At 38.2% G+C, this 25,790-nt stretch overlaps 6 protein-coding genes and 6 pseudogenes across 6 annotated transcripts; 11 read left to right on the top strand and 1 right to left on the bottom strand.

Moving 5' to 3' along the window:
* Positions 1 to 2,091: 2,091 nt before the first annotated feature.
* LOC147946201 (uncharacterized) lies at positions 2,092 to 3,160 on the top strand. Its single transcript, XM_087509530.1, has 6 exons — positions 2,092 to 2,102; positions 2,173 to 2,331; positions 2,423 to 2,504; positions 2,595 to 2,676; positions 2,764 to 2,967; positions 3,057 to 3,160. The coding sequence occupies exons 1-6, from the start codon at positions 2,092 to 2,094 to the stop codon at positions 3,158 to 3,160; spliced, it is 642 nt and encodes a 213-aa protein (XP_087365656.1).
* Positions 3,161 to 3,985: 825 nt separating this feature from the next.
* On the bottom strand, positions 3,986 to 6,431 carry LOC147946200 (uncharacterized). Its single transcript, XM_087509529.1, has 2 exons — positions 5,550 to 6,431; positions 3,986 to 4,201 (listed from the first exon to the last, which is right to left on the bottom strand). The coding sequence occupies exons 1-2, from the start codon at positions 6,429 to 6,431 to the stop codon at positions 3,986 to 3,988; spliced, it is 1,098 nt and encodes a 365-aa protein (XP_087365655.1).
* A 4,600-nt stretch (positions 6,432 to 11,031) lies between these two features.
* On the top strand, positions 11,032 to 12,313 carry LOC104781743 (MATH domain and coiled-coil domain-containing protein At3g58260-like; annotated as a pseudogene).
* Positions 12,314 to 12,934: 621 nt separating this feature from the next.
* Positions 12,935 to 13,581, top strand: LOC147946199 (MATH domain and coiled-coil domain-containing protein At3g58250 pseudogene; annotated as a pseudogene).
* Positions 13,487 to 14,365, top strand: LOC147946198 (MATH domain and coiled-coil domain-containing protein At3g58250-like). Its single transcript, XM_087510774.1, has 2 exons — positions 13,487 to 13,699; positions 13,782 to 14,365. The coding sequence occupies exons 1-2, from the start codon at positions 13,664 to 13,666 to the stop codon at positions 14,280 to 14,282; spliced, it is 537 nt and encodes a 178-aa protein (XP_087366900.1). The 5' UTR covers positions 13,487 to 13,663; the 3' UTR covers positions 14,283 to 14,365.
* A 425-nt stretch (positions 14,366 to 14,790) lies between these two features.
* LOC147946197 (MATH domain and coiled-coil domain-containing protein At3g58220 pseudogene) lies at positions 14,791 to 15,351 on the top strand (annotated as a pseudogene).
* A 2,693-nt stretch (positions 15,352 to 18,044) lies between these two features.
* Positions 18,045 to 19,270, top strand: LOC104784144 (MATH domain and coiled-coil domain-containing protein At3g58250-like; annotated as a pseudogene).
* A 141-nt stretch (positions 19,271 to 19,411) lies between these two features.
* LOC109132639 (uncharacterized) lies at positions 19,412 to 19,523 on the top strand (annotated as a pseudogene).
* Positions 19,524 to 20,210: 687 nt separating this feature from the next.
* On the top strand, positions 20,211 to 21,865 carry LOC104781742 (MATH domain and coiled-coil domain-containing protein At3g58240-like). Its single transcript, XM_087509123.1, has 4 exons — positions 20,211 to 20,455; positions 20,557 to 20,732; positions 20,848 to 21,084; positions 21,238 to 21,865. Exons 1-3 carry the CDS (start codon positions 20,349 to 20,351, stop codon positions 20,865 to 20,867), a joined length of 303 nt encoding a protein of 100 aa, XP_087365249.1. The 5' UTR covers positions 20,211 to 20,348; the 3' UTR covers positions 20,868 to 21,084; positions 21,238 to 21,865.
* Positions 20,896 to 21,629, top strand: LOC147946196 (MATH domain and coiled-coil domain-containing protein At3g58240 pseudogene; annotated as a pseudogene).
* A 463-nt stretch (positions 21,866 to 22,328) lies between the features above and the next one.
* LOC104781741 (MATH domain and coiled-coil domain-containing protein At3g58240-like) lies at positions 22,329 to 23,774 on the top strand. Its single transcript, XM_010506479.3, has 4 exons — positions 22,329 to 22,553; positions 22,645 to 22,805; positions 22,900 to 23,174; positions 23,269 to 23,774. Exons 1-4 carry the CDS (start codon positions 22,447 to 22,449, stop codon positions 23,662 to 23,664), a joined length of 939 nt encoding a protein of 312 aa, XP_010504781.2. The 5' UTR covers positions 22,329 to 22,446; the 3' UTR covers positions 23,665 to 23,774.
* Positions 23,775 to 23,885: 111 nt separating this feature from the next.
* LOC104784143 (MATH domain and coiled-coil domain-containing protein At3g58270-like) lies at positions 23,886 to 25,645 on the top strand. Its single transcript, XM_087509528.1, has 5 exons — positions 23,886 to 23,999; positions 24,188 to 24,317; positions 24,404 to 24,564; positions 24,648 to 24,916; positions 25,136 to 25,645. Exons 2-5 carry the CDS (start codon positions 24,211 to 24,213, stop codon positions 25,643 to 25,645), a joined length of 1,047 nt encoding a protein of 348 aa, XP_087365654.1. The 5' UTR covers positions 23,886 to 23,999; positions 24,188 to 24,210.
* The last annotated feature ends 145 nt before the right edge of the window (positions 25,646 to 25,790 follow it).

Genomic DNA, 25,790 nt, shown 5'->3' with positions numbered 1-25,790 from the left:
GTTTGATGTTAATTATCAAGTTGAACCGTTCGTTCTAGCTTGGTTTTACTAAGTATTGTACATGAAGAATACTCTGATTGAATGAGACTGTTTTGGGAAGGAAGATACTTGTTGTGAGAGAAAGTGTTAGCTGTTAGTGTTGTTAAAAGGCTTGATTCTGTTTCTAACTCGGTACACCTTCTTCTTTTTTCTGCATTGTAATCTTTTTGGAGCTCTCAGAGTCAGACTGTGAGAAATCCCAACGCTCATTCTAATTATAAGGTGAATTGCTGGGGGAGAGTCCTCGTGGAGACGTAAATTTCTGTCAAACAGTTATAATCGAACTCGTAAAGCTGTGTGTGTTCTTATATCGATCTTTAGCCTAACTCTGTTTTATGTGTTCGTTGTTCTTGAGTTCTTCGTGTGATTCGATTAAAAATAAAATCAAGAGACAGATTCCGGCAGATGCCAATAGCCCCAATATGCCATCGGCTCAACAGTTAGAGAGAAAACGAAAGTGTATGTAACAGCGTATAGGAAAGAACAGTTTAGTAGTAACCTTAAAATACCAATCCAACCCTACCCATATGCGAGAATTAAACAACCATTTGTTTATTGTTTTGACTGAAAATGACTAACCGCTAGGTTTAAAGGTTTACAAGATTTGTTAGCTAATTCCTTCACGGCATAAATCATAATTTGGTCACTAAACGCATCTTATAGTAGTATGTACACGACAAAAAGGTCGGACCATATCTTTTGTTTACTTCCAAATTCATTGCTATTTTATTGATCTTCTTTATTTATTTTTTGGGCAAACGTATCATATGATAGAGAAAAGAGTTTAACCTCTACTCCCTAAGAGAGGATACAACAAAACTACAGAAAGCCTAATAAACCAAAGCATCCACTAGGCGAGCAAAAGCGAAAGCTATTAACAACAACAATGCTCAAATTGAGACTTTAGGATAAGGGTGAACTCACAAGTTCTACCAAAGCAACCTCTAACCAAGAGCATCCAATAAAACAAACATCTTAAGCTTGGAAATCCTTGCCAAAACCACAAGAAAGAGGAAACAAAGCCTCCAAAGACACGAACGTTAAATAGTCAGCTATTCTTCTATAGGAAATAATGCTTTCATGGGAAAAGGTAAATTGAGTTAATTGCAGATCAAGTTATTTACCGATTACCCTAAAAAACTAACTAGTATATAATAAGAACACTATATATATATAAAAAAAAAATAGCAACAAACAATTAAAATAAAAGAAACCAATATTTTTGTTTATTTGGGTAAGAGATTATGATGCCAAATATTTGTACAAAACACTTTTTAATAACGTTACCTACACGTTGGAACTTAAGAGTATTTATTAAAAAAGCACCATGTAAATATTGCTATTATACAGGAATCGAAAAGGCAAATGAAAATATGAAATGAGAGGGAATGATATAAGAAGTATTATTTACCTGCTGAATCAAATAATCTACGACTTTTGTTTCTAATAATAATTATTTTTTAATTATTAAACAAATTGGAACACTATTTAAACTGATAAAAAAAAAATGGGTCTCGAAAACTTAAAAAAAAAAAAAGAGGAGCCTTTTGTTTTTATTTTCGGAAAAGGGAGGAGGAGCCTATATATATATATATATTTCCAAGAGGAGACTCTCGCGCTCAGCTCAGCCTCATCTCTTTACACATCTTACTCCAATTCTCTCCAATTCTTGATTAGGGTTCATCAGCGATTGATACAGAAAGCATAAACATGGAATCTTTGTAAGATCCAGTACTCTTTTCTCATTGTAGTTTTTGTAGTCCCTTTGAATTTCGACGTTTGCTTGGCGTTTTCTCTGGAATTTTCGTGGTCTTGATGCATCGTTTTCGTTTTCATTCCCTGGGTTGTTCGATCTCTGAACTGGAAGAATCAGTAAAGATTTTGGGTTCAAATCAATTGTGAAATTGCGATTGGTGAATGCTATCTGATCTTCGTTTATCGATATTGATTCTATAAGCGGTGATCGTATGATTTTGCGTCTGAATAGGCTCTGTAGAATTAGCGATATATATATGGTTTTGTTCTATCAATTTTTGCATTTTCTTGCTAGAAATGTATTGCAGGTTTTTGCCTTTTATCGCAGAAGCGTTAAGATCATTATTGATTGATTTATGAAATTCTCTACTTTCTCAGGAGGAACGCTTATAGGTTTTTGAAAGAATCGTGGAGGAGGGCTGAGAGACAAGAAGAGGCTCCGAACGTCAATGAGGCTCGAGCTGCAATCAGAAGGGTTGCTTCTCGTCTCAGAATTTCTGAAGATAGAGCCACAGTTTTGCTTGTCAACTTTCATTGGTAATGTATCTTTATGCATAGATTGTTTCTTACGTACTCTGTTCTCTTCTTCTTCGTATTGATTATGATGAATTCGGAATGTGTTTTTTAGGGATGAAAGTAGGATTGACTCGGGATCCTTACTATCCCGTTATTTTGTTAGCAACCCTCAGTTTGGCCATCAACCTTCAATGGTTTGTTTCTTGCACTTTTGGTCTTTTATTCTGGTCATGGCACTCTGTTTCTTTTATACTTACTAATTCTTTTTTTACAAAAATATCTAGAGGCATTGTCGCATATGTAATGTTTATGCTCTTTGCAAGAATCTCGGCTGTGGGCACTACTCTTGCGGTCGTTGCTTCTTAGGTACGTAACGTATAGTGTTTCTTCCTCTTTTTAAACTTTGTGTTGTGTTTTGGTGATCTTAAAATGTTTTCTTTTGCTGATTTGTAGACTACATCTGGGAGAAAATACTTGCTGGCGAGTTAGATGTGGTGTGCCCTTACATCGGTTGTGGGTTGTATCTTTCTCATGCTATAATATCAGAATTCCTATCTGAAGAGGTTAAAGCCACTTATCGTAGGTGTTTGTATGAGAGCTGGCTAAGTGCACAGCCACAAGATACTCTGTTAGTCTCACTATTGAGAAAGGGAAAAGGTTAGTAGCAATAACATGATTCCTTATTTTGAAAAACTTACTTACTAATCACTATATGTTTATTAATTGTGGTTTTTGTTTTAATGTAGAGTTGGTAACTTCTGTTGGAAATTCTCTTGGATACTCCGACAGGGAGTTAATTTTCCTTGCTCTTCTGTTAATGTATGAAACCAAATCTTACTTCAGGATTTGATTTCATTCATATTACTTTTGTATAATAACAATTTTTTTTTAACTTGCATAGTGTAGTACTACGGATTAAAATGGTGTTGACGGTACTATTTTTTTTCCTTTTTTAATTAGTGTTTTTCTTTTTATTAGAGAAAAGTCAACGCCAAAGTTTATATAGTAATAAAACTGGTAATTTATTAGTCAAAGACCAATATAAGCTTTTATGTATTCCGGGAACAGGAATTAATTGATTAATATGATTAATAAGACTACAAAAGCTTATCAATAGGCGTCAGGAGATATGAGCCAAACTGCTATGTGAAAAAGAATTAACATGAAGACAGATGATCAAATCTCAAGTCTCACTCGTGACACCTTATTAGTATTACAAAAGTCAATAGCAATATAATCTTTTGAATTTTATACGAATGCATATTATTTATAGAAGAACCATTAAAACTATTACAAATTGTATTTCTCTCTCTGTCACTTTAAAATTGGTAATTTAATAACCACACCTATCATCTCAGATTACACGTTCTACTCTCAGATTACGAATTTCGTAAGAGAAATGATTATTATTAGCTTTATTTTATTTCAATAGGAGAACTTTTTGAAGAGAAAAGTGAGCTCACATAATTGACTGTTAACTGTTTTCTTATCAATATAGTATATTGCAGAACCCACCACATTTGTATTAATCTACAAGGAAAGAGTTATGTTCATATCCTCACTCCTGAAACTTGATTTTGTATGTAAACCTTAATGTTCTCTTCTACTCTATTATGGTTACACAGAAAGCTTTACCGATACAAAGAATATACAGCAGCAAGCATACATAGTTGGCTTAGACGGCATCTTGTTTACTTCGCAATAGCTCACGCTCTATAGGTTCGAATTCTTTCAAACTGTTCACTACGTTCTCAACTTTCTTGGCTATCTGATCACTATGCTCTTCAACAATCCTTGCAAACGCATCTAGCTGTTCCCTGTATGCTGCACATAAGCGCTTCTTGTTTCGCAGCTCTATCGTCAGTTCTTGAATTCTCTTACCCTTTTCGTCCTACAACAACAAAATTTACCAACTCATACATGTGTGCTCAAAATACTTTGTGTTACATTGCATAAGGAATGAAGCTAATACAATATTAATCATTGAATTTCTTGATGATGAAAACTTGAATGGCACATGAAAGAGTCGTAATAACCAAAGTTGCAAAGCATTCTATCATTTATATCTGAACTCCACAAAACAACTAAGAACAGAATATTGAGCATGTTTGTTACTTGCCATAGAAAGCACGTATATGCATGCACATTCTTCTGAAAGAAAAAAAAAAAAAAAAAAAAATCATTGGCAAAAATCAGTGCCCGCCCAGCATTTACGAATGCTCTACGCCAAAATTTTAAATTGTACCCTTTTAACATATTAAAAAAAATATAACCAACAATAATAAAAATAAAATCACGTTAAACTAAATTTGCTCACATATGTGGAGAAGTAATCTGTAGAAGAAACTAGAAAAAAAGAATATGTAAGGTCGTCTCTGATTTTTTTTTTATTCTGCTCTAGTGTTTTAAAGTTTTAGGTTTTCTAAAAGAGCACAATTTATTTTTAAAGGCTTTTAACATTTTTGGTTTTAAAAAAAAGGCTTTTTACAAGTATATTACTTAACAGATTTTTAAGTAAAAAGGCCTTGAAAATTTTAGGCCGGAATCATTTGTTTCAGTGCTCTGTGGACTGTGCCTGGCCAAAATTATTAGGCTCGACTTACTTGAAAAAAAAAATGATTTTTGAACAAATTGTAAAAAAATATAGAAAAATTAAGATTATTCGATTATTAGTCGATTTAATACTAACAGATAATGAAATGAAAATGAAATAATTATCCAACCAAAAAACAAAAATCAAACAGTTACTTAATAGCTAAACCAAACCTTTTAACACGTGGGTTAAGAGATTTATTAGTCCATTTAATACTACCAAATAATGAAATGAAATCAAACAATTATCCAACATAAAAAAACAAAAATCAAACAATTACTTCATAGCTAAACTAAACCTTTTAACACGTGGGTTAAGAGATTGTCCTTGTATCTAGAAGAATCTGTTCAAAAGATAAAACCCTAGGAGGAGCTAAAGCCATTCACATTATAATTTGGGCGTTTAGGCTACTTCTGCACTTTTGTACTCTTAAGGGGTAAACACTTATTTAACCCTTGTTTCGTCTGTTGTTGGAACTTTTAAAGGCCCCTTGATTTTGACAGGGGAATCATAATCTCTGTTTTTTTTTTGATTTTAATGTGAAGATTTCATTCCAAAAAAAAAAAGAAGGTCCTGCTATTACAAAAACTACCCATTAGTATAGGAACATTAGACAGAAAAAAATTATTTACACCAAAAAGAATACAGGAGAAACATGCGAGAAGTAAGTAAGGAGGAGAGAGGAGTGCACGGAAGGGCCCGTGAAGGACAGAAGCCTGTCCCACATTGCACGATCAACAGCAGTACGGAGTTGGTGGATGGTGGAGGCGGCGTTGACGAAGATCCTGGAATTTCGCTCCTTCCATACGTGATAGAGGATAGTCGTAAGGAGGAGCTTGAGGATGGCGGTTAGGTTAGCTTGAGAAGGCGAGTTGCGAGAGGCGATCCACGATGCAGCGGCAGGAAGGTTACAGGGAGGGTTTGAAATGAACTTTGCAGCTAGAAAACCCCACAAGTTAGAGGCAAATGGGCATTCAAAGAACAAATGGGCATGGCTCTCAACCCCAGACGAGCATAACACACAAGAGGTAGGAACATTCATTCCCCACCTGTGGAGTCTATCTCGAGTGGGAAGCCGGTTGAGCATTGCTAACCAGGCAATGAAGGAGTAGCGCGGAACATGCTGTTTGAACCAAACAATCTTCGCCCATGGTACCAAAGGAGATCTATGTCGGACTTGCTCCCATGTTTCCTTGGAGGAGAGTGTATGAGAGAAATTACCTGAGGCTTTACGCCATAGGAAGATGTCTGGACCGCGACTTGCGACAGGGGCAGGAAGTTTCGTGAGTGCTACCATTAGGGACTGACCATTGATTGATCGGGCTGGTGGGAGGTTCCATCCACCATTCCTCGAGGCTTCAGTAACTTTTGCGCTTCTTCTGACTCGAAGCTGACTTGGACCCGCCACCCCAAGGAAGGTGATTAGCGGTCCAAAGTCAGTCCAGTTATCATACCAGAAAGAAGCGGTGCTTCCATCCCCGACCTCGCACTTGAGGAAGTTTTGAAGAGTTGGTTTGAGTTGTAGCATACTGTTGATTGCCTTGGAAAAACGACTAGATACATTCGTTTCCCAGAAATTCTTTCGCTTAAAGATGTTCTCCCGCAACCAAGCCACCCATAAAGAGCCAGACTTTGAGAAAAAGTTCCAGACTTGCTTGAGTCTGAACACGACTTCAAAATCCTCCAACAAGCGAATACCCAGTCCTCCTTCAGTTTTTGGCCTACATATGTCTCGCCATGCCACTCTAGAGCCTGAAGCAGAGCTCGTTTTGTTTTTCTATAAGAAAGCAGAACAAAGGGAGTCCACTCGTGCGTAGAAGTGCTTTGGAAGCACAAATACACTACTCCAAAAGTTTACCATTCCATAAATCACCGCAGAGATCAGTCTTACTTTACCCGCAAAAGATAGGAACTTAGCAGTCCATGAGTGAAGCTTACTCGTTATTCTCTCAATAAATGGCTGTAAGGTGGCATTAGAGATTCTTGAAGGGTTGAGGGGCAAGCCAAGATACCTGGTTGGGAAAGCTCCTAGCTTAATGCCAGCCAGAGCGCTCAATTCGTTAGCATCAGATTCTGTGTAACCTCCAAAGAAGAGTTCGGACTTAGCAGGGTTCATATCCAATCCAGTCATTTCCTTAAATCTGCTCATGACTTCCGCAATCCCAGTTAACGAGACCCGCGAACCATTTGAGAAAACCAAGAGGTCATCAGCAAAAAGCAAGTGTGTAATGTTAGGCGTCTGACATCTCGGGTGTACCTCAACTCTGCCCTCTAAGACAGCTTTATCCAATAGTTTAGACAACACCTCCATCACCATGATGAAAAGATATGGTGAAAGAGGATCGCCCTGTCTCAAACCCTTCTTACCTTTGAAAAACCCTGCCAATTCTCCATTTATAGCAACCGAGAACCTAGGTGATGTGATGCATTCCTTGATCCATATACAGAACAGTGGAGGGAATCCTTGAGCCGCCAACAGCTTTAACACAAAGTCCCAGCAGACCGTATCAAAAGCTTTCCTAATATCCACCTTCAGCATGGAGCTCTCTTGACAAGTCGATTTCTGATAATTCTTGATAAGCTCTGACGCAAGAAGAACATTTTCACCTAGTAATCTGCCATTGAGGAAGGCTGCTTGATTGGGTGAGATACATTCCTGGAGGATGGGCTTTAGACGATTGGCAATGATCTTAGAGATGACTTTATAAACCAAGTTACAGCAACTGATAGGGCGGTAGTCTCCTAGCTTGCACGCTTCAGGGAATTTAGGAATCAGAGCAATCTTCGTGGTATTAAAGTCTTTAAGTAGCCTGCCATTCCGGAAGAATTCTTGTATTGCCGCAACCACATCCGATCCCACAACACTCCAAGAAGCTCTAAAGAACTCCACTGAATACCCATCAGGGCCTGGGCATTTGTCTAGGGGCAGGGCAAAGATGGTAGTTCTGATCTCCTCTTCCGTTACATCTCTTACCAGAGTAATCTTGTGTACCTCAGAGCAGCGAAAAGAAAGGAGCTCTTCGAGATCAGTAACAGAGCAAGGAGAGTGCAGCAAATCCGTTGAGCCAAGGATTTCCTCAAAGTAATCTGCAGCATGTTCCTTGAGCTCTGTGCTTTCATTGATTCTTCTACCACTTTGGTCCTGTAGGAAGTGGATATGGTTCTTATTTGTTCTGGCGATGACTGTTTTGTGGAAGAATGCTGTGTTCCTGTCCCCAAGATGAGCCCATTTTATCCGCGATCTTTGCCGGTAAAACTTCTCCTCTGCATTGCTCAGTAACTTCCATTTTTCGCGCACCCGACGCTCCTCTCTAGCCAACTGCTCAGTAGGGTTCGTGAGGATGGCTCTCTGAAGGATATCAAGTTTTTGTTCCTCTGCTTTAACACGTTGAGAGATCCCACTGAAGTGTGTTCTATTCAGCTTCCGGAGAGCTGGCTTTAAAGCTTGCAGAGACTTAGCCACGCGGAACTGGTTCGACCCTGCCACAGATAAGCTAGTCCAAGATCGACTTACCGTCATAGCATAATCAGGGTGATCCACCACATGATGAAAGAACTGAAAAGGCCGGACAGTGTGTCTGTTGAGAGCAGAAACATTGAACCAAATTGGTGTGTGATCTGATTGCTTGGGATCCAAGAACTCAGCGTAAGCGTCAAGGTAAGTTGTGGCCCAATGTTGATTGATAAGTGCGTGATCAATCCTTTTCGAGATAGTATCATTATCACTGCTGTTCCGCCACGAGAAAATTAACCCTTTCGCCTGAGCCTCGAATAGCTCTGCATCCTGCAAAGCCAAATTCATCTCCTCCACACCACTAGAGTCAACTTCACGTATCTGAAAGTCCGAATGGTGGGACTCACGCATGATCTGATTGAAATCTCCTAGCACCGCCCACGGGTGAGATGCTACAGGTGTAGTATTATTAAGAAGAGTCAGCTCCTCCCACAACGATCTTCTCTGTTCAACGGTATTAAAACCGTAGACAAAAGATACGGTGATACTCACATTTTCGCCGGCAGGAAGACTCCACAGGTTATCATCTGAGCCGATGATTTATAAATCACCATCGAGATACTTGGATCCCAAACCACCACAATCCGTGCATAGCTGTGATGATCAAAGTTTCCAAAGAACTTCCATCCTGCGGGGATGGCACTTGCAATTCTCCTACAGTTTACTTCTCTGATATGAGTCTCCAAAAAAGCTCCAAAAAAAGGCTTGCGGATATTAATCCAATTCTTAGTCGAATTCTGTCTAGAACTGCTATTCAGCCCTCGAATGTTCCATACAAAATACATGATAATGGGTAGTTAAAGTGACTTTGTGACCTTACGGCCACTCTTCCGGCGCGAGACCAGAATAAATGGTTTCTCCTCCAACTGGATACTAGAGACAGTACTACTAGGTGGCAATGAAACCACAATGTCTGGTGCGTGCTGCTGCGATGTCGACCCTGTGTTCAAAGAGACCAAACCCGAATCAGTCTGATGTAGAACTTGCTTCGTTGTCGTCATTGCATCAGAGTGGGATTGTTACAGAGCCATGTCCACTTTCGTAGCCGCCTCTCCTGCCATCTCCCCATTAGTCAGAGATGGTTTAGTACACACTACTAGGGAAGTCGGGGACGCAGCAAGATCCAAGTCATCTATACGTGTAGGTGTGTCCTCCAATCCTCGTACTCGAGTAATTGTAGAAGGTGAGATGTTATTGTCAGAATGCACAATAGTTCTAGTCCTTCCAACTCATGAGTGAGATTCCTTCCTGGATAATCTCTCACGGCGAGAGGGACGGCCTCTACGACTGGTAGATCTGCGAGGAATCTTCCGTCCAGACAGGGAAGTTAGGCTACGTCTGCATTCTTGTGAGTTGTGGCCAAACTGGTTACAAACATCACACTTCGCTGGTAGCCAGGGGTAGGATACAGAAATGTCCATCTCCCTCCCATCGCTAAAACCAGAGACAATACGGGTGGGTAGGTCTTTGAGGAGATTCACTCGGACCAGAATCTTTGCCACCTCGAAGTTCTCTTTACGAGCTGTCTCAGGAGCTAAAGCAACTGGTTTACCAACAGCAGTCGCAAGCCTTCCGAGGCTTTCCCTGTTGAATAGCAGATATGGCACCCCTCTGAGTTCAACTGTGACGATAGCAGACGAGATAGGTGGTGCGTCGGGATTGAAGTCAGGCGACCAAGGTGCTACAAACATTGGGTGACCTGCGATGCTCCACATGTTCCTGCTAAGAATCGTGTCCTTAACTCTGCCATTAGTTACCTTAAGGAGGAAAATTCCTTCACCAATGCGGTGAACAAAGATATGAGGTCCTGATTTGGCCCAAATTGCATTGACAACACCAATGATTCTACCCATTGCTGGGGAAGGTCCATGAAACTGAGCAAAGATGAAGTCTTTAAACTCAATCTTCGCAGCCTGGATATTCTCATCAGGGATAAGTACAAATGGAACTCCAGAAACATGTTGTGTTGGAGTACCAATTTCCTCCAAGCATGAGGGGTCGCAAGCAACCGTGGAGTACTTGAGCGGCGTGGAAGAGGAAGTCTTGTCATTTCCGGAGGATGGACCTACGTCGGCTGTATGGCAAGGGTCTGGAACACTCACCACGTGGTCTCCTGCGGGAACTTCACCGGAGGATGAACCTACGACGATGAGAGAAGGAGAGTTCTCGGGGGCGAGGACCAGATCTGCACAGGGCACAGAACCCGATGCGGCGTCAACTTTCAGATCTACCTCCGGAATTGCAGAGGTAGGAGTTGAGCAATCCAGCGGGGGATCCTGGACTGCAGGGAGCGAGGCTTCAGCAACAGAGCAGTCACCGGAGACCGGCAGAGTAGCAGGCTTAAGCTTGCCAACGACAGCACGAGCATCCAGCCTAGCGAACTTGGAGGAGCCGGGTATGACCCCTCTGAGAGCCTTCCTTCTTTTCTTGGGAGTCATGGGAAATTTCCGACCATCAGCGTGAGGCCGACGTCGGGGGGGGAGAAGAGAGAAATTTAGAGAAAGTTCATCTCTGTTTTTGGTTTCGTTGCTCAAGATAAGAGATTGTTTGACTTTCTAATTTGAGGTTCATATTCTGGTAGCTTGATTTCCAAGACTCTTCATCTTGATCATCAATGGGGAAGCAAGTTGATAACACGTTCACTTGTGTGATTAAAAATTTCTCCTTAATGCAAGCTCATATAGCTAGTTTCGTTGTTGGTGGTTGCAAATGGTATAAGAAAAAGAGAATCTGTTTTCTTTTTAATGTTTTTCCCTATTTATGTGAAATTGATATTCTCACTGATTATTTACCTTTTCTTTGCACGCCTGCAGGCGTCTTATTGCCTATCCCGAAGTTAATCATGTTGGTGATTGCTTGTCTTTGTCTGTGTGCCTGGACGTTCCTGATTGTGACTCTTTGCCTTCTGGTTGGAAAAGGCATGCAAAAATTTCCCTAACTCTAGTAAATCAATATTCAGAAGAGCGCTCCCTACAGCAAGGTATTATATTTAGTAACTGCATATATAAAGTTGATATTATATTACTCTTATGATGGTTATTCGAAAAAATGTAACCTATGAGATGGAAATCTGTTTTGTGGTTTTTTTAGAAAAACAACAGTGTTTTAATCAGAAAACTCCCCGATGGGGTTTTTTACCAATGGTAATCCTTAAAGTACCATCTGAAGAATATGGGTTCCTTGTGAACGATGAAATCGTGATTGTTGTTGCGGTAGATGTTCTTGAAGTTATTGGCTCATTAGATGAATCAGAGAAGTCTCAAAGCATAGATGTCAAAGGGTTTCAAGTTCTTCCTTCACAGGTAAGAAACTTAAGAAAGATGAAAACGTTATCACTTTTACATGCACGCTGCTGCATACAGTATATATGGTTTGCAAATCATTAAAATTTGCTTTCTTGACTTATAAATCATACTTTTTAAATTTTCCGCTCGCAGGTGAAATATGTGAACTGTTTGTTTGAGAGACACCCAGATATTGCTTCAAAGTTCAGTATAAAGAACCAAACTTTGAAGACAGCCTACATGAATGTCCTACTCAGCTTGACTGAGACTCTGAACCAGTCACCTAAGGAAATCTCCAAGGATGATCTGTCTGATGCAAAAACTACTCTAGCATACATGAAAAATGTAGGATTTAAGGTGGATTGGTTGGAGAATAAACTTGACGAGTTGTTTAAAAAGGAGAAAGAAGCTGGTGTGATTCGTATGCTAAAAATTGAGGAAGAGTTTAAGGATTTGAAGCAGAAGTGTTCAAGCCTTGAAGTTCTTCTGTAGAAGGAGAAGGCAGATGTTTTGGCCGCCAGAGCTCCTTTCTCTTTGTTTGATAAAGATGATGACCTAATTAAGTGGCTTTCCCTATTGATGATTTGCATCATGGTTATAGCGTTCATATAGATCCGTCAATGATGCAACGCATTGTTGGATCTCTTCTTTTTCTCGATGGACTTTTGTTATGGAGTTTCAGTTGGTGTTCTTGTTTAGTTTTCAATTGGTTTTGTTTTGTTTAGTTTGCTTATTCCCGGTTTTCGACAAGCTTTTCGTCTTCGAACACGAAAAGTTTGGGCCAAACAAGTGTGGATCTTTGCTTATTTGTTATTAATATCAGCGTTTTGCTAGTGCAATTGATTTTTGTGATCTACCTCTCTATGACTTAGGGGAAGTTAATTGCTCTCTTTGAAAATTTTGTTTTGGACTTTCAGCATTTAATATAACCCTAATGCAAATACTGATTTAAGGGCCCAACTATATATAATTTTTTTGACCGCCTGGGCCCAACTATTTTTTAACCCCACAAACTACATATGAGGAGCCGAAAACATATGAAGCTGTTGTGGTAAAGCCCTAAGCATTATTTTTCCCATCGACTCTCTTCGTTTTCCACGGTGTGTGCGGTAACTTGTAGGAAAAGATTTGCTTACAATCAATTCAAGTACAATCTTACTCTTTATTTTTGTTGCGCGTCTCAAGATTGTTGTGTAGGTGTAGGAGTCATCATCATCATCATCATCAAGATCAATGGAGAAGCAAGTTGCTAAGAGTTTCACTTGGGTGATTAAGAATTTTAAATCTGCGCAATCAAAGTGTATCTATTCTGACGTATTCGTGGTTGATGGCTGCAACTGGTACGAAGACGAACTTGTCATTAGGTTTAGGTTTACGGGATTAATACATATTTTCCTTTTGTTCTGCCTGATTGTTTTCTTTGGTTTTTGCTTGCAGGCGTCTTATGGCTTATCCCAACGGAAAGAGTTATCATGAACATGATTTTCTGTCTCTGTATCTTGAGGTTGCTGATCATGAATTATTGCCTTGTGGATGGAGAAGAAACGCAAAATTTTCTTTTACTATACCACATCATGTTAGGCCTAAAGACTCTATCGTGCGAGGTGAGTATTTTTCTAGCTACCCTAGCTTATATATTACAACATGCATGAATTTAAACTTCAATTATTATGATTCATACTTGTTCGTCGTGGGTCTTGTGCTATTGCGAGATTCTAGTTATGTACTGTTGTGCAAGAAAGGCTTGTTTTGACTAGATTCGCTCTCTGTTTCCTGACTTTACAGAAGCAAAACACCTGTTTGATCAGAATTCTGTCTCTTGGGTTTCCCAACAATGGTTCATCATATCATACTTAACCCATGTAGTGGGTTGTTGGTGAACGGAGACTTAACGATTGTGGCCGACGTTGATGTTCTTGAAGTTATTGGCAAAGCAGAGTACGAGAGGAAACAATATCATATATGGACGTCAAGGGGTTTCAAGTTCTTTCTTCACAGGTAAGAAAACTTCATTAGTTTCTTTATATTATATATACAAGCTACAAGAATAAGTAAGTAATCATTTGTGTTTCACTCGCAGGTGAAATCTTTGAACCGTTTGCTTGAAAGACACCCGGAAATTGCAAAAAACAGCCGTATAAAAAACCAATATGTGAAGACAGGGTACATTAATGCCATACTCAGCATGAATGAGACTTTGCGCCGGTCGCCTAAGGAAATCTCCAAAGATGAACTGGCAGATGCATATGCTTTACTGGAACCCATGAACAAGTGTGGATTTATGTTGGATTGGTTGAGGAAGAAACTTGATCAAGTGTCTAAAAAGAAGAAGAAAGATGAAGCTGGTGAGACTCAGATTCAAGAAATTGAACAAGAGTTGAAGGATTTGAAGCTTAAGTGTTCAGACCTTGAAGCCCAGTTGGAGAAGGAGAAGGCAGAGGTTTTGGCTGCCATAGCTCCCCTCTCGCTGTCTGATGATGATGGTGGTGAAGATGAAGATGGTGAAGATGATGATTATGATGATTATGATTATGATGATGAGTTTTATGATAATGTTGGTTATTTTAAGTTAGGCAATTAAATTTAGGTTCTGCTATAGTACTAGAGTGACCTGGCCTGTTCTTTTGCTTTCTCCCTTCTAAAGATAAAATAAAAATAAAAAAATAGTTACAAGATTTTTTTCAGCAGTTAAGAGAATTTATGTTCACACATTACATATAAGTTTTCAGTGTGGTTAAGGGTTCTCAATTTGTCTTTAAAGCATTGTTTTTCCTGATGAAAAACTAATCTTGGAAAACTGAAGAGTCGAAGCCAAACGAACGTATGTTATTTTTTTCTTAAATCAGCTGTCTCATCATTTATCACGAGGAGCCAAGGCTTTTCTCATAAGTCTATATACAAATGCATGCATTTTCTTTTATTTTACTTTTTGGAAACAGATATGCATGGTTTTTCATCAACAAGGGTATTGATCCTTTGGATTTCTCTTCTTCATGCTCTTGCTGTTTAAATATTGCATGAAATCTTAATGTGATCAAAAGAAAGGAAAAAAAAAAAAAGAGAGAGTCAATTTAAGTTACTTTAATCTGATGATGCATACGAAGAGGATTGGGGATATTAATAATGATGAAATAGTTGACGTCAATGGGTTTCAAGTTCCTTCTTCACAGGTAGTCAAATTTTGAATTTCCGCTAATTTTATGTCTTTTGTTTGTTTCTTGTTTTATATGTTTTTTTTATGATAGGTCAAACTGGTGAGGCAAATATTCGAAACGCACCCGGGCACTGCATCAGGTTTTCGTCCAAAGAAACAACAGCTCAAAACAGCTTACATTGATGTCCTCCTTGATCTTATCGGAATGTTTTGTCGATCGCCTCATGAGCTAACTGATGAGGACTTAGACGAAGCAGACAAGACACTTTTCGACCTGGAAGATGCAGGGTTTAAGTTGGATTGGCTAAAGATGAAGATTTGGAATGTTTACGTAAAGAAGAAGAAAGAGCAAGAAAGTGGCGCTCGGATCAGAGAACTCCAAGGAGAGGTGCATAAACAAAAGTTTGTTTTGTTGTATTTCGAGAACGAACTGAAGATTGAGAAGGAACTGGCTATGGCTGCTCGTGCTCCACTTGATTTCAGTGATATTGTGTAAAATGAAATTCACCAGTGACTCAGATTCTCTAGTTTTTTTTTTTTTTTTTTTTTTTTTTTTTTTTTGTTTTTTTAGAATCATTTTATTGTGACAGTGAATTTCTCAACTAGTCAACTCCTCTTTTCTTCATGGCTATTGGAAATAGAAATATTAAGGATTGTTATGAAAATATACTGAGGAAGAGTTTAAGGATTTGAAGCAGAAGTGTTCCAAGCCTTGAAGCTCTTGTGAAGAAGAAGGCAGATGTTTTGGCCGCTATGTTGAAGCATAATCAAATCTCGCATCACAACACATTTACATAACACAACACAATTGTGTCTGTAATTAGTGAAGAGGTGTGTATACACGTGTGTGTTATTAGATGTGTTGTTTGTTGAACTAAGAACTTTGAATCAAGAACAAGAAAAACTCTCTTTTATTAATCTTTAGGAAAAATAACTCAAAAACCTAAAGCTCTCAAATCTCTTAGGTTTTACAACTCTCTTGCATCACCTTAAATATAAAAACTCTCAACACCAATTTCTTAATCTAAAATAGGAAAAATAACTTATTTAGATTATTCCTAAAACACAAATATGTATATTTAGCTTATCCTCCTAAATATACTTTTCTTGGGCCTTAAGCTATTTCAAGCTTAATCCAACATTCTCCTTCTTAAGCTTGAAATCACTCCTCTTCAAGTCTTGAACTCCAATGAACTCTCTCATCTCCTTAAACTTTATTCTCCCAAGTGCCTTAGTTAAAATATCCGCCTTTTGCTCTGTTCCAAGAACATGCTCCACTTCTATTAAACCTTTCTCGACGCATTCTCTTATGAAATGGTATCTCCTATGTATATGCTTGGTTTTACCATGAAACAGCGGATTTCTTGTAAGCTCTATTGCCGATTTATTATCCAGCAAAATTGGGATTTTCTCACTAGCAGAACCAGTCACTTCGACAAGCAGGTCTTGAAGCCAGATTGCTTGCTTCGCCGCTTCAGTACCAACCATATACTCAGCCTCGCATGACGACATAGCAACCGTAGATTGCTTCTGTGTACACCAAGTAATCGGACTAGCACCTAGATAAAACATGTGACCTGTTGCACTTCTACCATCATCTTCATCCGAGTTGTGACTGCTATCACTATATCCGACCAAACTGTTTTTCCCTTCACGATTATACAGAAGACCAAGAGAAGTGGTGCCTCTTAAGTATCTAATAACCTGTTTCAAGACTGCTCCATGGGATTCCTTTGGCTCATGCATATATCTGCTTAACACCCCAACACAATAAGAAAGATCAGGTCGAGTGTGGAGTAAGTATCTAAGGCAACCAATGCTTTGTCTATACTCTTTCTCGTCAATATTTCGCTCTTGCATCACCTTAAATATAAAAACTCTCAACACCAATTTCCTAATCTAAAATAGGAAAAATAACTTATTTAGATTATTCCTAAAACACAAATATGTATATTTAGCTTATCCTCCTAAATATATTTTTCTTGGGCCTTAAGCTATTTCAAGCTTACTCCAACATTGTTTCAAGTTCTCGGTTGTGACAAGTTACGACCGGTTACGACCGTATGTCTTATATATAACTGTGGTGTGTTGTAAAACAAAAACTAATAAGTTTCATATAAATAAATATTTCAGGTTTCGTTCTCTTGTCTTCTCCAAAGATAAGAGTCAAAGTCTCTTGCTCTGTTTTCTATCTTCTTCCTCTCAATATTCCAACACGCCAGAGCTCCTTTCTCGTTGTTTGATAAAGATGATGACATTCCCTATATATTGATGATGTGCATCATGGTTATAACGTTAATATAGATCCGTCAATGATGCAACGCATTGTTGGATCTCTTCTTTTTATCAATGGACTTTTGTTATCGAGTTTTCAGTTGGTGTTCTTGTTTAGTTTTCAATTTGTTTTATTTTGATTATAATTTGCTTATTCACGGTTTACGACAAGCTTTTGGTCTTCGAACACGAAAGGTTTCAGCCAAGCATTACGGTTTTCGACAAGCTTTTGGTCTTCAAACACGAAAGGTTTCGGCCAAGCAAGCGTGGATCTTTTGCTTCTTGGTTATTATTGTTGGCGTTTTGCATTTATGTGATCTACTTCTCCAATCTTTTGTGCAACTGAAAAATAAGGTTTTGTTGTTACGCAACCTAAAAGAGAAATTAACAAAGGATGGAAGAAATTTTTTGTTTAATTTGAAACATTTAAACAACTAATATAAAGCACCGAATACAATATTCCCACATTCCATTATCGCCTTTGGTATCATCAGAGTAAAATTTAACAGTTTTAGATCATTACTTTTTTCAGAATTAATGAAACAAATATCGAAATGGCACACAAATTCAGAACTCTCACATGGTTTTGCTCTTTGTTCTTGGGGATGGAAAAATAATGAAACGCAACGTTTGCAAATACAGGTTAAGGCCCCAAATATAATTTTTTTGACCGCCTAGGCCCAACTAATTTTTAAATCTATGAACTACATATGAGGAGCCGAAACATATATAGCTGTGTGGTAAAGCCAACGACTCTCTTTGTGTTTCTACGGTGTGGTAACTTGTAGGAAAAGATTTGCTTACAAGGCTATATATATACCGATTAAAGTACCATCTTAATTTTATTTTTGTTGCGTGTCTCAAGACTGTTGTGTAGGAGTAGGAGTCAATATCATCATGACATCATCAAGAACAATGGAGAAGCAAGTTGCTAAGAGTTTCACTTGGGTGATTAAGAAATTTATATCTGTGAAATCCGAGTATATCTATTCTGACGTATTCGTGGTTGATGGCTGCAACTGGTACGAAGAAGAACTTGTCTTTAGATTTAGGTTTACGGGATTAATATATATTCTCCTTTTTTGTTCTGCTTAATTGATTGTTTTCTCTGGTTTTTGCTTGCAGGCGTCTTCTGGCTTATCCCAAGGGAGAGAATAAGCAAAGTGATTATCTGTCTCTGTATCTTGAGGTTGCTGATCATGAATTATTGCCTTGTGGATGGAGAAGACAAGCAAAAGTTTCTTTTACTATACCACATCATGTTACGCCTAAATACTCTATCGTACGAGGTGAGTATTATTTTTCTACCCTCGCTTATATATTACAATATGAATTTAAACTTCAATAAATTATTATGATTCATACTTGTTCGTCGTGGGTCTTGTGCTACTGCCTAGTTTAAATCTTGTTTTGACTAGATTTTCTCTATGTTTCGTGACTTTACAGAAGCAAAACACCTGTTTGATCAGAATTCTGTCTCTTGGGGTTTCCCAACAATGGTTCATCGTATCATACTTAACCCATGTAGTGGGTTGTTGGTGAACGGAGACTTAACGATTGTGGCCGACGTTGATGTTCTTGAAGTTATTGGCAAAGCAGAGGTACGAGAGGAAACAATATCATATATGGATGTCAAGGGGTTTCAAGTTCTTTCTTCACAGGTAAGAAAACTTCATCAGTTTCTTTATATTATATATACAAGCTAGTAAGCTACAAACATAAGTAATCATTTGTGTTTCACTCGCAGGTGAAATCTTTGAACCGTTTGCTTGAAAGACACCCGAAAATTGCAAAAAACAGCTGTATAAAAAACCAATATGTGAAGACAGGGTACATCAATGCCATACTCAGCATGACTGAGACTCTGCGCCGGTCGCCTAAGGAAATCGCCAAAGATGAACTGGCAGATGCATATGCTTTACTGGAACCCATGAACGAGTGTGGATTGGTTGGAGAAGAAACTTGATCAAGTGTCTAAAAAGATGAAGAAATATGAAGCTGGTGAGACTCAGATACAAGAAATTGAACAAGAGTTGAAGGATTTGAAGCTTAAGTGTTCAGACCTCGAAGCCCAGTTGGAGAAGGAGAAGGCAGAGGTTTTGGCTGCCATAGCTCCCCTCTTGCTTTCTGATGGAAGATGAAGATGAAGATGTATTAGATTGTGGGCTTCCAACTCAAAACCAATTGACAATGAGTGGAGAGACCCATATCTTATATATACCACTTAAGATCCTACTCAACTTCCAATGTGGAATATTGTATCCCTAATACGCCCCCTCGAGATGATGGTTCTTCTAAGCATCAATCTCGGTATGTTCGGGTATGAATCGGCGGGCCAACTATTGGGCCAGGCTGATTGTGGATTGGATTGAGCATGTGCGGATCGGGCTCTGATACCATATTAGATTGTGGGCTTCCAACTCAAAACCAATTGGCAATGAGTGGAGAGGCCTATATCTTATATATACCACTTAAGATCCTACTCAACTTCCAATGTGGAATATTGTATCCCTAATAAGATGAAGATGAAGATGATGATGATTATTATGATTATGATGATGAGTTTTATGATTGTGTTGATGATTTCAAGTTAGGCAATAAGATTTAGGTTCTGCTATAGTACTAGAGTGACCTGGCCTGTTCTTTTGCTTTATCCCTTCTAAAGACAAAAATGAATAAAAAATAGTTAAAAAGAGATTTATTTTCAGCAGTTAAGAGAATTAATGTTCACACATCTTATATAAGTTTCCAGAGTGGTTAAATGTTCTCAATGTGTCTATACGGAATTGAGTTTTGTGATGAAAATATTAACAAGTATCTTGGAAAATTGAAGAGTCGAAAGCCAAACGAATTTGATGCAGGGTTTAATTAAGTTGGATTGGCGCCTAAAGAATAAAGATGAAGCAAGAGCAAAAAAGTAGCGCTCGGAGCAATATATAATTCGGTAATCGACTGATTAAAAGATAAATAAAAAAAATCAATTGCTTAAACAAACCTATTAATTGATGTTAAAAAAAACTATTAATAAATTGATTAATTTATCCGGATTAATAGAACTAATTTCCTTGACCCTTTGTTTATGGAGGATTCAGTTCAAATATGTATACCAACAGTAAAACCCCTATCACTCATTAACTGCATCGTCCGTGAGACCAAAAACACCATCCATCACCTAAGCGCCCCAGTTCGTTATTTCGAGTGTTACAAGGAGCGGCTTCAATGGGGAATCAAGTTGATAACAAGTTCACGTGGCTGATTAAGGATTACTGCACTTGGCTACCGAATTCATATCGTTCTGATCAATTTGTGATCGGTGGCTGCAAATGGTAAGATGATGAAACTTTGCGATCTAATAATGTTTCTCCTTCAATCTAGTTTTTACAAGGACTATACTTACCATTACTTTTCTGTGGTTTTTTTCTTGCAGGTATCTTCATGCCTGTTTTAGGAGACATAGAGATAAAGATTTTAACTGTTTGTATGTGTATCTGGTAGATGCTGATTTTGAATCCGCCTGGCGTCGTGGCGAAAGATGGATAAAGTCCGTACAGGTAACCTTCACTGTGGTAAATCAACTTTCTCAGGAACACTCAAAAGTGAAAGGTGATTGCTTGCGCTGCAAGATTCTATTTATATGTGTTGTGTTCTGTGCGTACGCAATTAAGGCTATTTTTTTTTTTTTTTTTTGACTGAAGTTGTATGTTGTGTGAGTTTACAGCAGCAGGCTTCTTTTTTTGATCATAAGAAACCAAAGTGTTCTATATCTATGATTCGCCTTAGCAAGCTTCATGCAAAAGATGCTGGATTTCTTGTGAACGATGAACTCGAGATTGTTGTTGTGATAGATGTTCTTAGTGTATCAGATGGATCTCTAAAGGCCAAGAAACCTTTGAATAGGCCTGAAGAACCAATAGATTTGGTGGATGTCAATGGGTTACAAGTTATTCCTTCAGAGGTAAGATCAGTACTTTTCGCTTTACTTTCATCATTGCTGCTTTTTGTCCGATTTGGGACAAGATGTGGTTTTCTTTTTGTTGGAAACTTCTTATTGCTGAATGTATAGATATGAGTTTTACTCCACTCATCCCTTTTTTTGTTACTAAGCAAGTGGATTTGGCGAGGCGTATCTTTGAATTACACCCAAAGACTGCAAAGAAGTACCGTACGAAGAACGAATATATGAGAAGATTTCATACGAAAGTCCTCCTCGATCTAACCAAGAGGTTCTTCAAAGTTCCATATGAAGACTCCAGTTATGATGTGTCTGATTTTGAAGGTGCTCTGACATACCTGAAAAGTGTTGGGTTTAAGTTGGATTGGTTGGAGAAGAAACTTGATGAAGTGAAAGAGAACAAGAAGAAATGTGCCCGATTGACTAAACTGGAGCAGCAGCGGCAAGACATGATGGATAAGTACACAGACGTAAGAAACCAGCTGGAGAAGGAGAGGGCAGAGATCAAGAAGACAGCTCATGATCTATCTTTCATTGATATAGTTTGATGACTTCAAGTTCTTAGGAATTTGAAGTTTGGTTTTGTTTTTTATTTGGTGTTATGGTCTCTATGTTCGTAAATAAGAGTCCTCTGCTTTTACTTAAGAAGCTAAAAAGACTAATATGTGAGTTAGAGGTTGCCACATTTATGTGGTATTTTGTGGTTGATGATTGTCTCGGTTTCTTTAGCGCAATTTGTTTCTTGATGAATAACAGAATAAGTATATGTCTTGGGTGTCTGAACTTTGAACAGACTAAAGAGTATTTCTAGATAAGTTAAGTTACCCAATTCGAGTATATGTTTTGTCTGATCGCCTCATGAGCTTACATGATGAAGAACTAGATGAAGCAGACAACACGCTTTTCGACCTTGAAGTTGTAGGGTTTAAGTTGGATTGGTTAAAAACAAAGCTTTGGGGAAGTTTACGTGAAGAAAAGGAAAGAACAAGAAAGTCAGAGAACTCCCAGTCCAACCAAGACGATGCAGAACCAGAAACTGGTGATTGTTTAAGTTTAAACGATTATTTCAGTAAAATTTAAATCGGGTGATTAAAATATACATAAATCAACAATTAATTGCTAAATCAAACCTATAAACAGGTAGTTTGACCTTGTTTTTAGGAGGATTTGTTGCAATTTTATAAAGCAGCAACAGTTTTAAACCCTGGGAGCCCTTAACACTCGCATTCCTCTTCTTGGTAAAAACCCTTACCCATAGATTTTTCTAGTCTTTGAGAACTTGTTAAATCTTACCTTTATTGTGGTTCGATTTTTATTTCTCATCTTCATGTTCAGGTATAGTTTGATTGCAAGGAGTCTTCACTAATGGGGAATCAAGTCGATAACAAGTACACATGGCTAATCAAGAATTTATCCTCTGTGAGCTGCCAGACCATTTATTCAAATATAATCTTGATGGCTGGCTACAAATGGTAAGAAGATAACAAGTTATCATCTATTAATGTTTCCTTTTCAATATAGCTTTGCGAGGCCATCCATAGTTTGTTTTTCTTTGCTTTGCAGGCAAATTCTGGCCTATCCCAAGGGAAAAAATGGTAATCAGTGGTTTTGTTTGGATCTGGAACTTCTTGATTGTGGATCCTTTCCGTCTCAATGGAAAAGGGCCGTGAAGTTTTCCTTTACTGTAGTCAATTATTTCTCCAAGAAACTCTCAAAAGAGATAGGTGATTACTTGTGCTGCAAGATTGATCTATATATTGTTTTTGTTGAAAATACTTGTTTTGAATAAAGTTTTATTCATGTTTCGTAACTTTTCAGGACTAACACACTGGTTTCATAAGAAGGAACGAAGCAAGGGTATATCCATGCTTCCCCTTAGCCAACTTACGGACAAACAATCTGGGTTTCTGGTGGATGGAGAAGTCGAAGTTGTTGTTCGGATCAATGTTCATGAAACTGATCCCTTATTTGATGGATCTAAGGACGAGGTGGCAACGACACTGGTAAGAACCGTAAAGCCAAATGATGATGGTGCGATGTCTAGTAAGGCAAATTTGGTGTATGTCAATGGGTTTCAAGTTCTTCCTTCACAGGTAAGATAATAAGAAAGATGCAACTTTAAAACTGAACTTACTATACCCTTCAGTTTACTCAATGGGTTTTACTTTATTCATCCTTTACTCGCAGGTGGGTTTTGTGAGGCGCATCTTTGGAAAACACCCAGACACAGCAGTAGAATGCTGTACAAAGAACCAAGATCTGAGAACATCATACATTAATGTCCTCTTCACCCTAATCAAGATGCTCTACAAAAGGGCTCAGGATCAATCCACTGATGATCTGTCCGATGCAGAAGCTGCTCTGGCATACATGAAAAGTGTTGGGTTTAAGTTAAATTGGCTGGAAAAGAAACTTGTTGAAGTGAAAGAAAACAAGAAGAGATGTGACCGGGTGACTGAACTGGAGCAACAGCTGCAAGACTTGATGAATAAGTACACAAGCGTAGGTCAACAGCTGGAAAAAGAGAGGGCAGAGATTAAGAAGGCCACATCTCCTGATATATCTTTTAATGATGTTGTTTGATGACGTTTGTTCCTGGAACTTGATGTTTGGTTTTTTCTTTTTAGGTGTTCTCTAGTCTCTGTTCGCTAATAAGATTAAACTTGAAAATCATGCATGGTTTTAAAAGATAAGGATTTTTTTTTATTTTTTTTTAACAAGGATATGTTTAATTAGAAAAAATTAGGATTGCCTTATTTTTCTTTACTTAAAGTTTTTTTGTAAATGATTGACTAGGTAGGTGGCTTGTGATTATAATATAAAGGAACCGCCACCAACAGTAAACCCTAAGAGTTCCTTTAGCAATTTGCAATCCTCGTGTGCCTGCCTACTCGAAATCAGTCCTATTATAATTCCTGGTAAATCCTGAACCATTGATCTTTCTAGTCTTTGATTTGATCCTGCACTATGTTCGTTATTACTTCTATAAATTGATGTCTAAGAGTGTTACGATTCGATCGATTCCTCAAGGAAACTGTAAATCTCTGTTTTGGATTTGTTGCTCGAGATTCTAGGGCTTAATAAGCTCTTCTTCATGTTTTGGTAGTTTGGTTGCAAAAGGAGCCTTCAATGGGGAATGAAGTTGATAGAAAGTTTACTTGGGTGATTAAGAATTTTTCCACTTTGCAATCTGAGAAAATCTATTCAGACGAATTTGTGATCAGCGGCTGCAAGTGGTAAGAAAAGAAAAGTTTTACGCCATCAATTAATGTGAGTCACATCCATTGTAGACTTGTAGTTTAATGTTGGTTTTTGCTTGCAGGCGTCTCCTGGCCTTTCCCGAGGGAAATAACAGCCCTAATAATTTTTCTCTGTATCTGATAGTTGCTGATTATGAATCATTGCCTTCTGAGTGTAGAAGGAACGTATTTTTTACGTTTACTCTAGTAAACCAATTTCATGAGAATCTCTCACTAGTGAAAGGTGATTCTTCCGATAACTTTTTCCTCTTTTAGTCGTAGGACTTGTGTTGGGTAGTGCTTGTTTTGACTATGTATCTTTCGCAGTAGCAAGAAACTGGCTAGACCAGAAGGCACCAGACTGGGGTTTTACATCCATGATTTGCCTTCATGACATAGATGGTGGATATCTTTTGAACGATGAACTCAAGATTGTTGTTGAGTTATATGTTCTTGAAGTTATTGGCAAATTAGATGTACCAGAGGAATCTAAGGAGGCAACCAAACCTCTGAAAACGATGAAGCACAATGATGATGACGAGGACATCCCAGGAGATTTGGTGGATATCAATGGGTTTCAAGTTCTTCCTTCACAGGTACGTAAGAATACTTGAGAAAGATTCAAACTTCGCTTAAGTTTTAGAAATTCCAAGCTCAATACACTTCACCATCAGCTGCTTTTTGTTGATTTGAAGGCGCAATATGTGGTATTTTTTTTTTGGAAAATTGTTTCTGTTTGAACTTTGAAATTTGATTAGGGTGAGGTTTGTGTCCTATTGGTTTTGGTTTTGATCACACCTTCTTTTTACTCAAAGGTGGGTTTAGCGAGGCTTATCTTTGAAGAACACCCAGCGACTGCATTAGAATGCCGTACAAAGAACCAAAGTCTGAGGACATCATACATGAATCTCCTCCTAAGCCTCATCAAGATGCTCTTCAAAGGACCTGAGGAACAATCCAAGGATGATCTGTCTGATACAGAAGCTGCTCTGGTATACATGACAAGTTTAGGGTTTAAGTTGGATTGGTTGGAGAAGAAACTTGATGAAGTAAAAGAAAGTAAGAATAAATGTGTCCGGGTGTGTGAAATGAGGCAACAACACCTGCATGACTTGAAGCATAAGTTCAAAGACCTTAAAGACCATAAAGCTCAGCTGGATAAACACAAGGCAGAGATTTTGGAAGCCCCAGGCCCAGCTTCTGGTCTTTTTCTGTTCCTAAGGACGTGGAGTTTGGTTTTAGTTTTTTTTGGTGCTCTGGTCTCTCTTTGTTCTGTTTTAACTAATATATCCCAGTTAAGGGTTTCGACATTTTGTGAAAATTAACTTTAGGATTTTTTTTTTTTTTTTTTTTTTTTTGTGGTTGATGAATGATGACTGCGTCTAAGTTTCTTTATTGCACTGTGTGTTTCTTGATGAAAAAAGTAAGTGACGTTGGATGTATGAACAGAGTATATAGTCTTTGCCAAAA

The sequence above is a fragment of the Camelina sativa genome, chromosome 4, assembly GCF_030686135.1.
Source record: "Camelina sativa cultivar CO46 ecotype springtype chromosome 4, ASM3068613v1".
Taxonomy (NCBI): domain Eukaryota; kingdom Viridiplantae; phylum Streptophyta; class Magnoliopsida; order Brassicales; family Brassicaceae; genus Camelina; species Camelina sativa.
The sequence above is the reverse complement of the archived record's forward strand: the minus strand, read 5'-3'. Positions and strand labels throughout refer to the sequence as shown.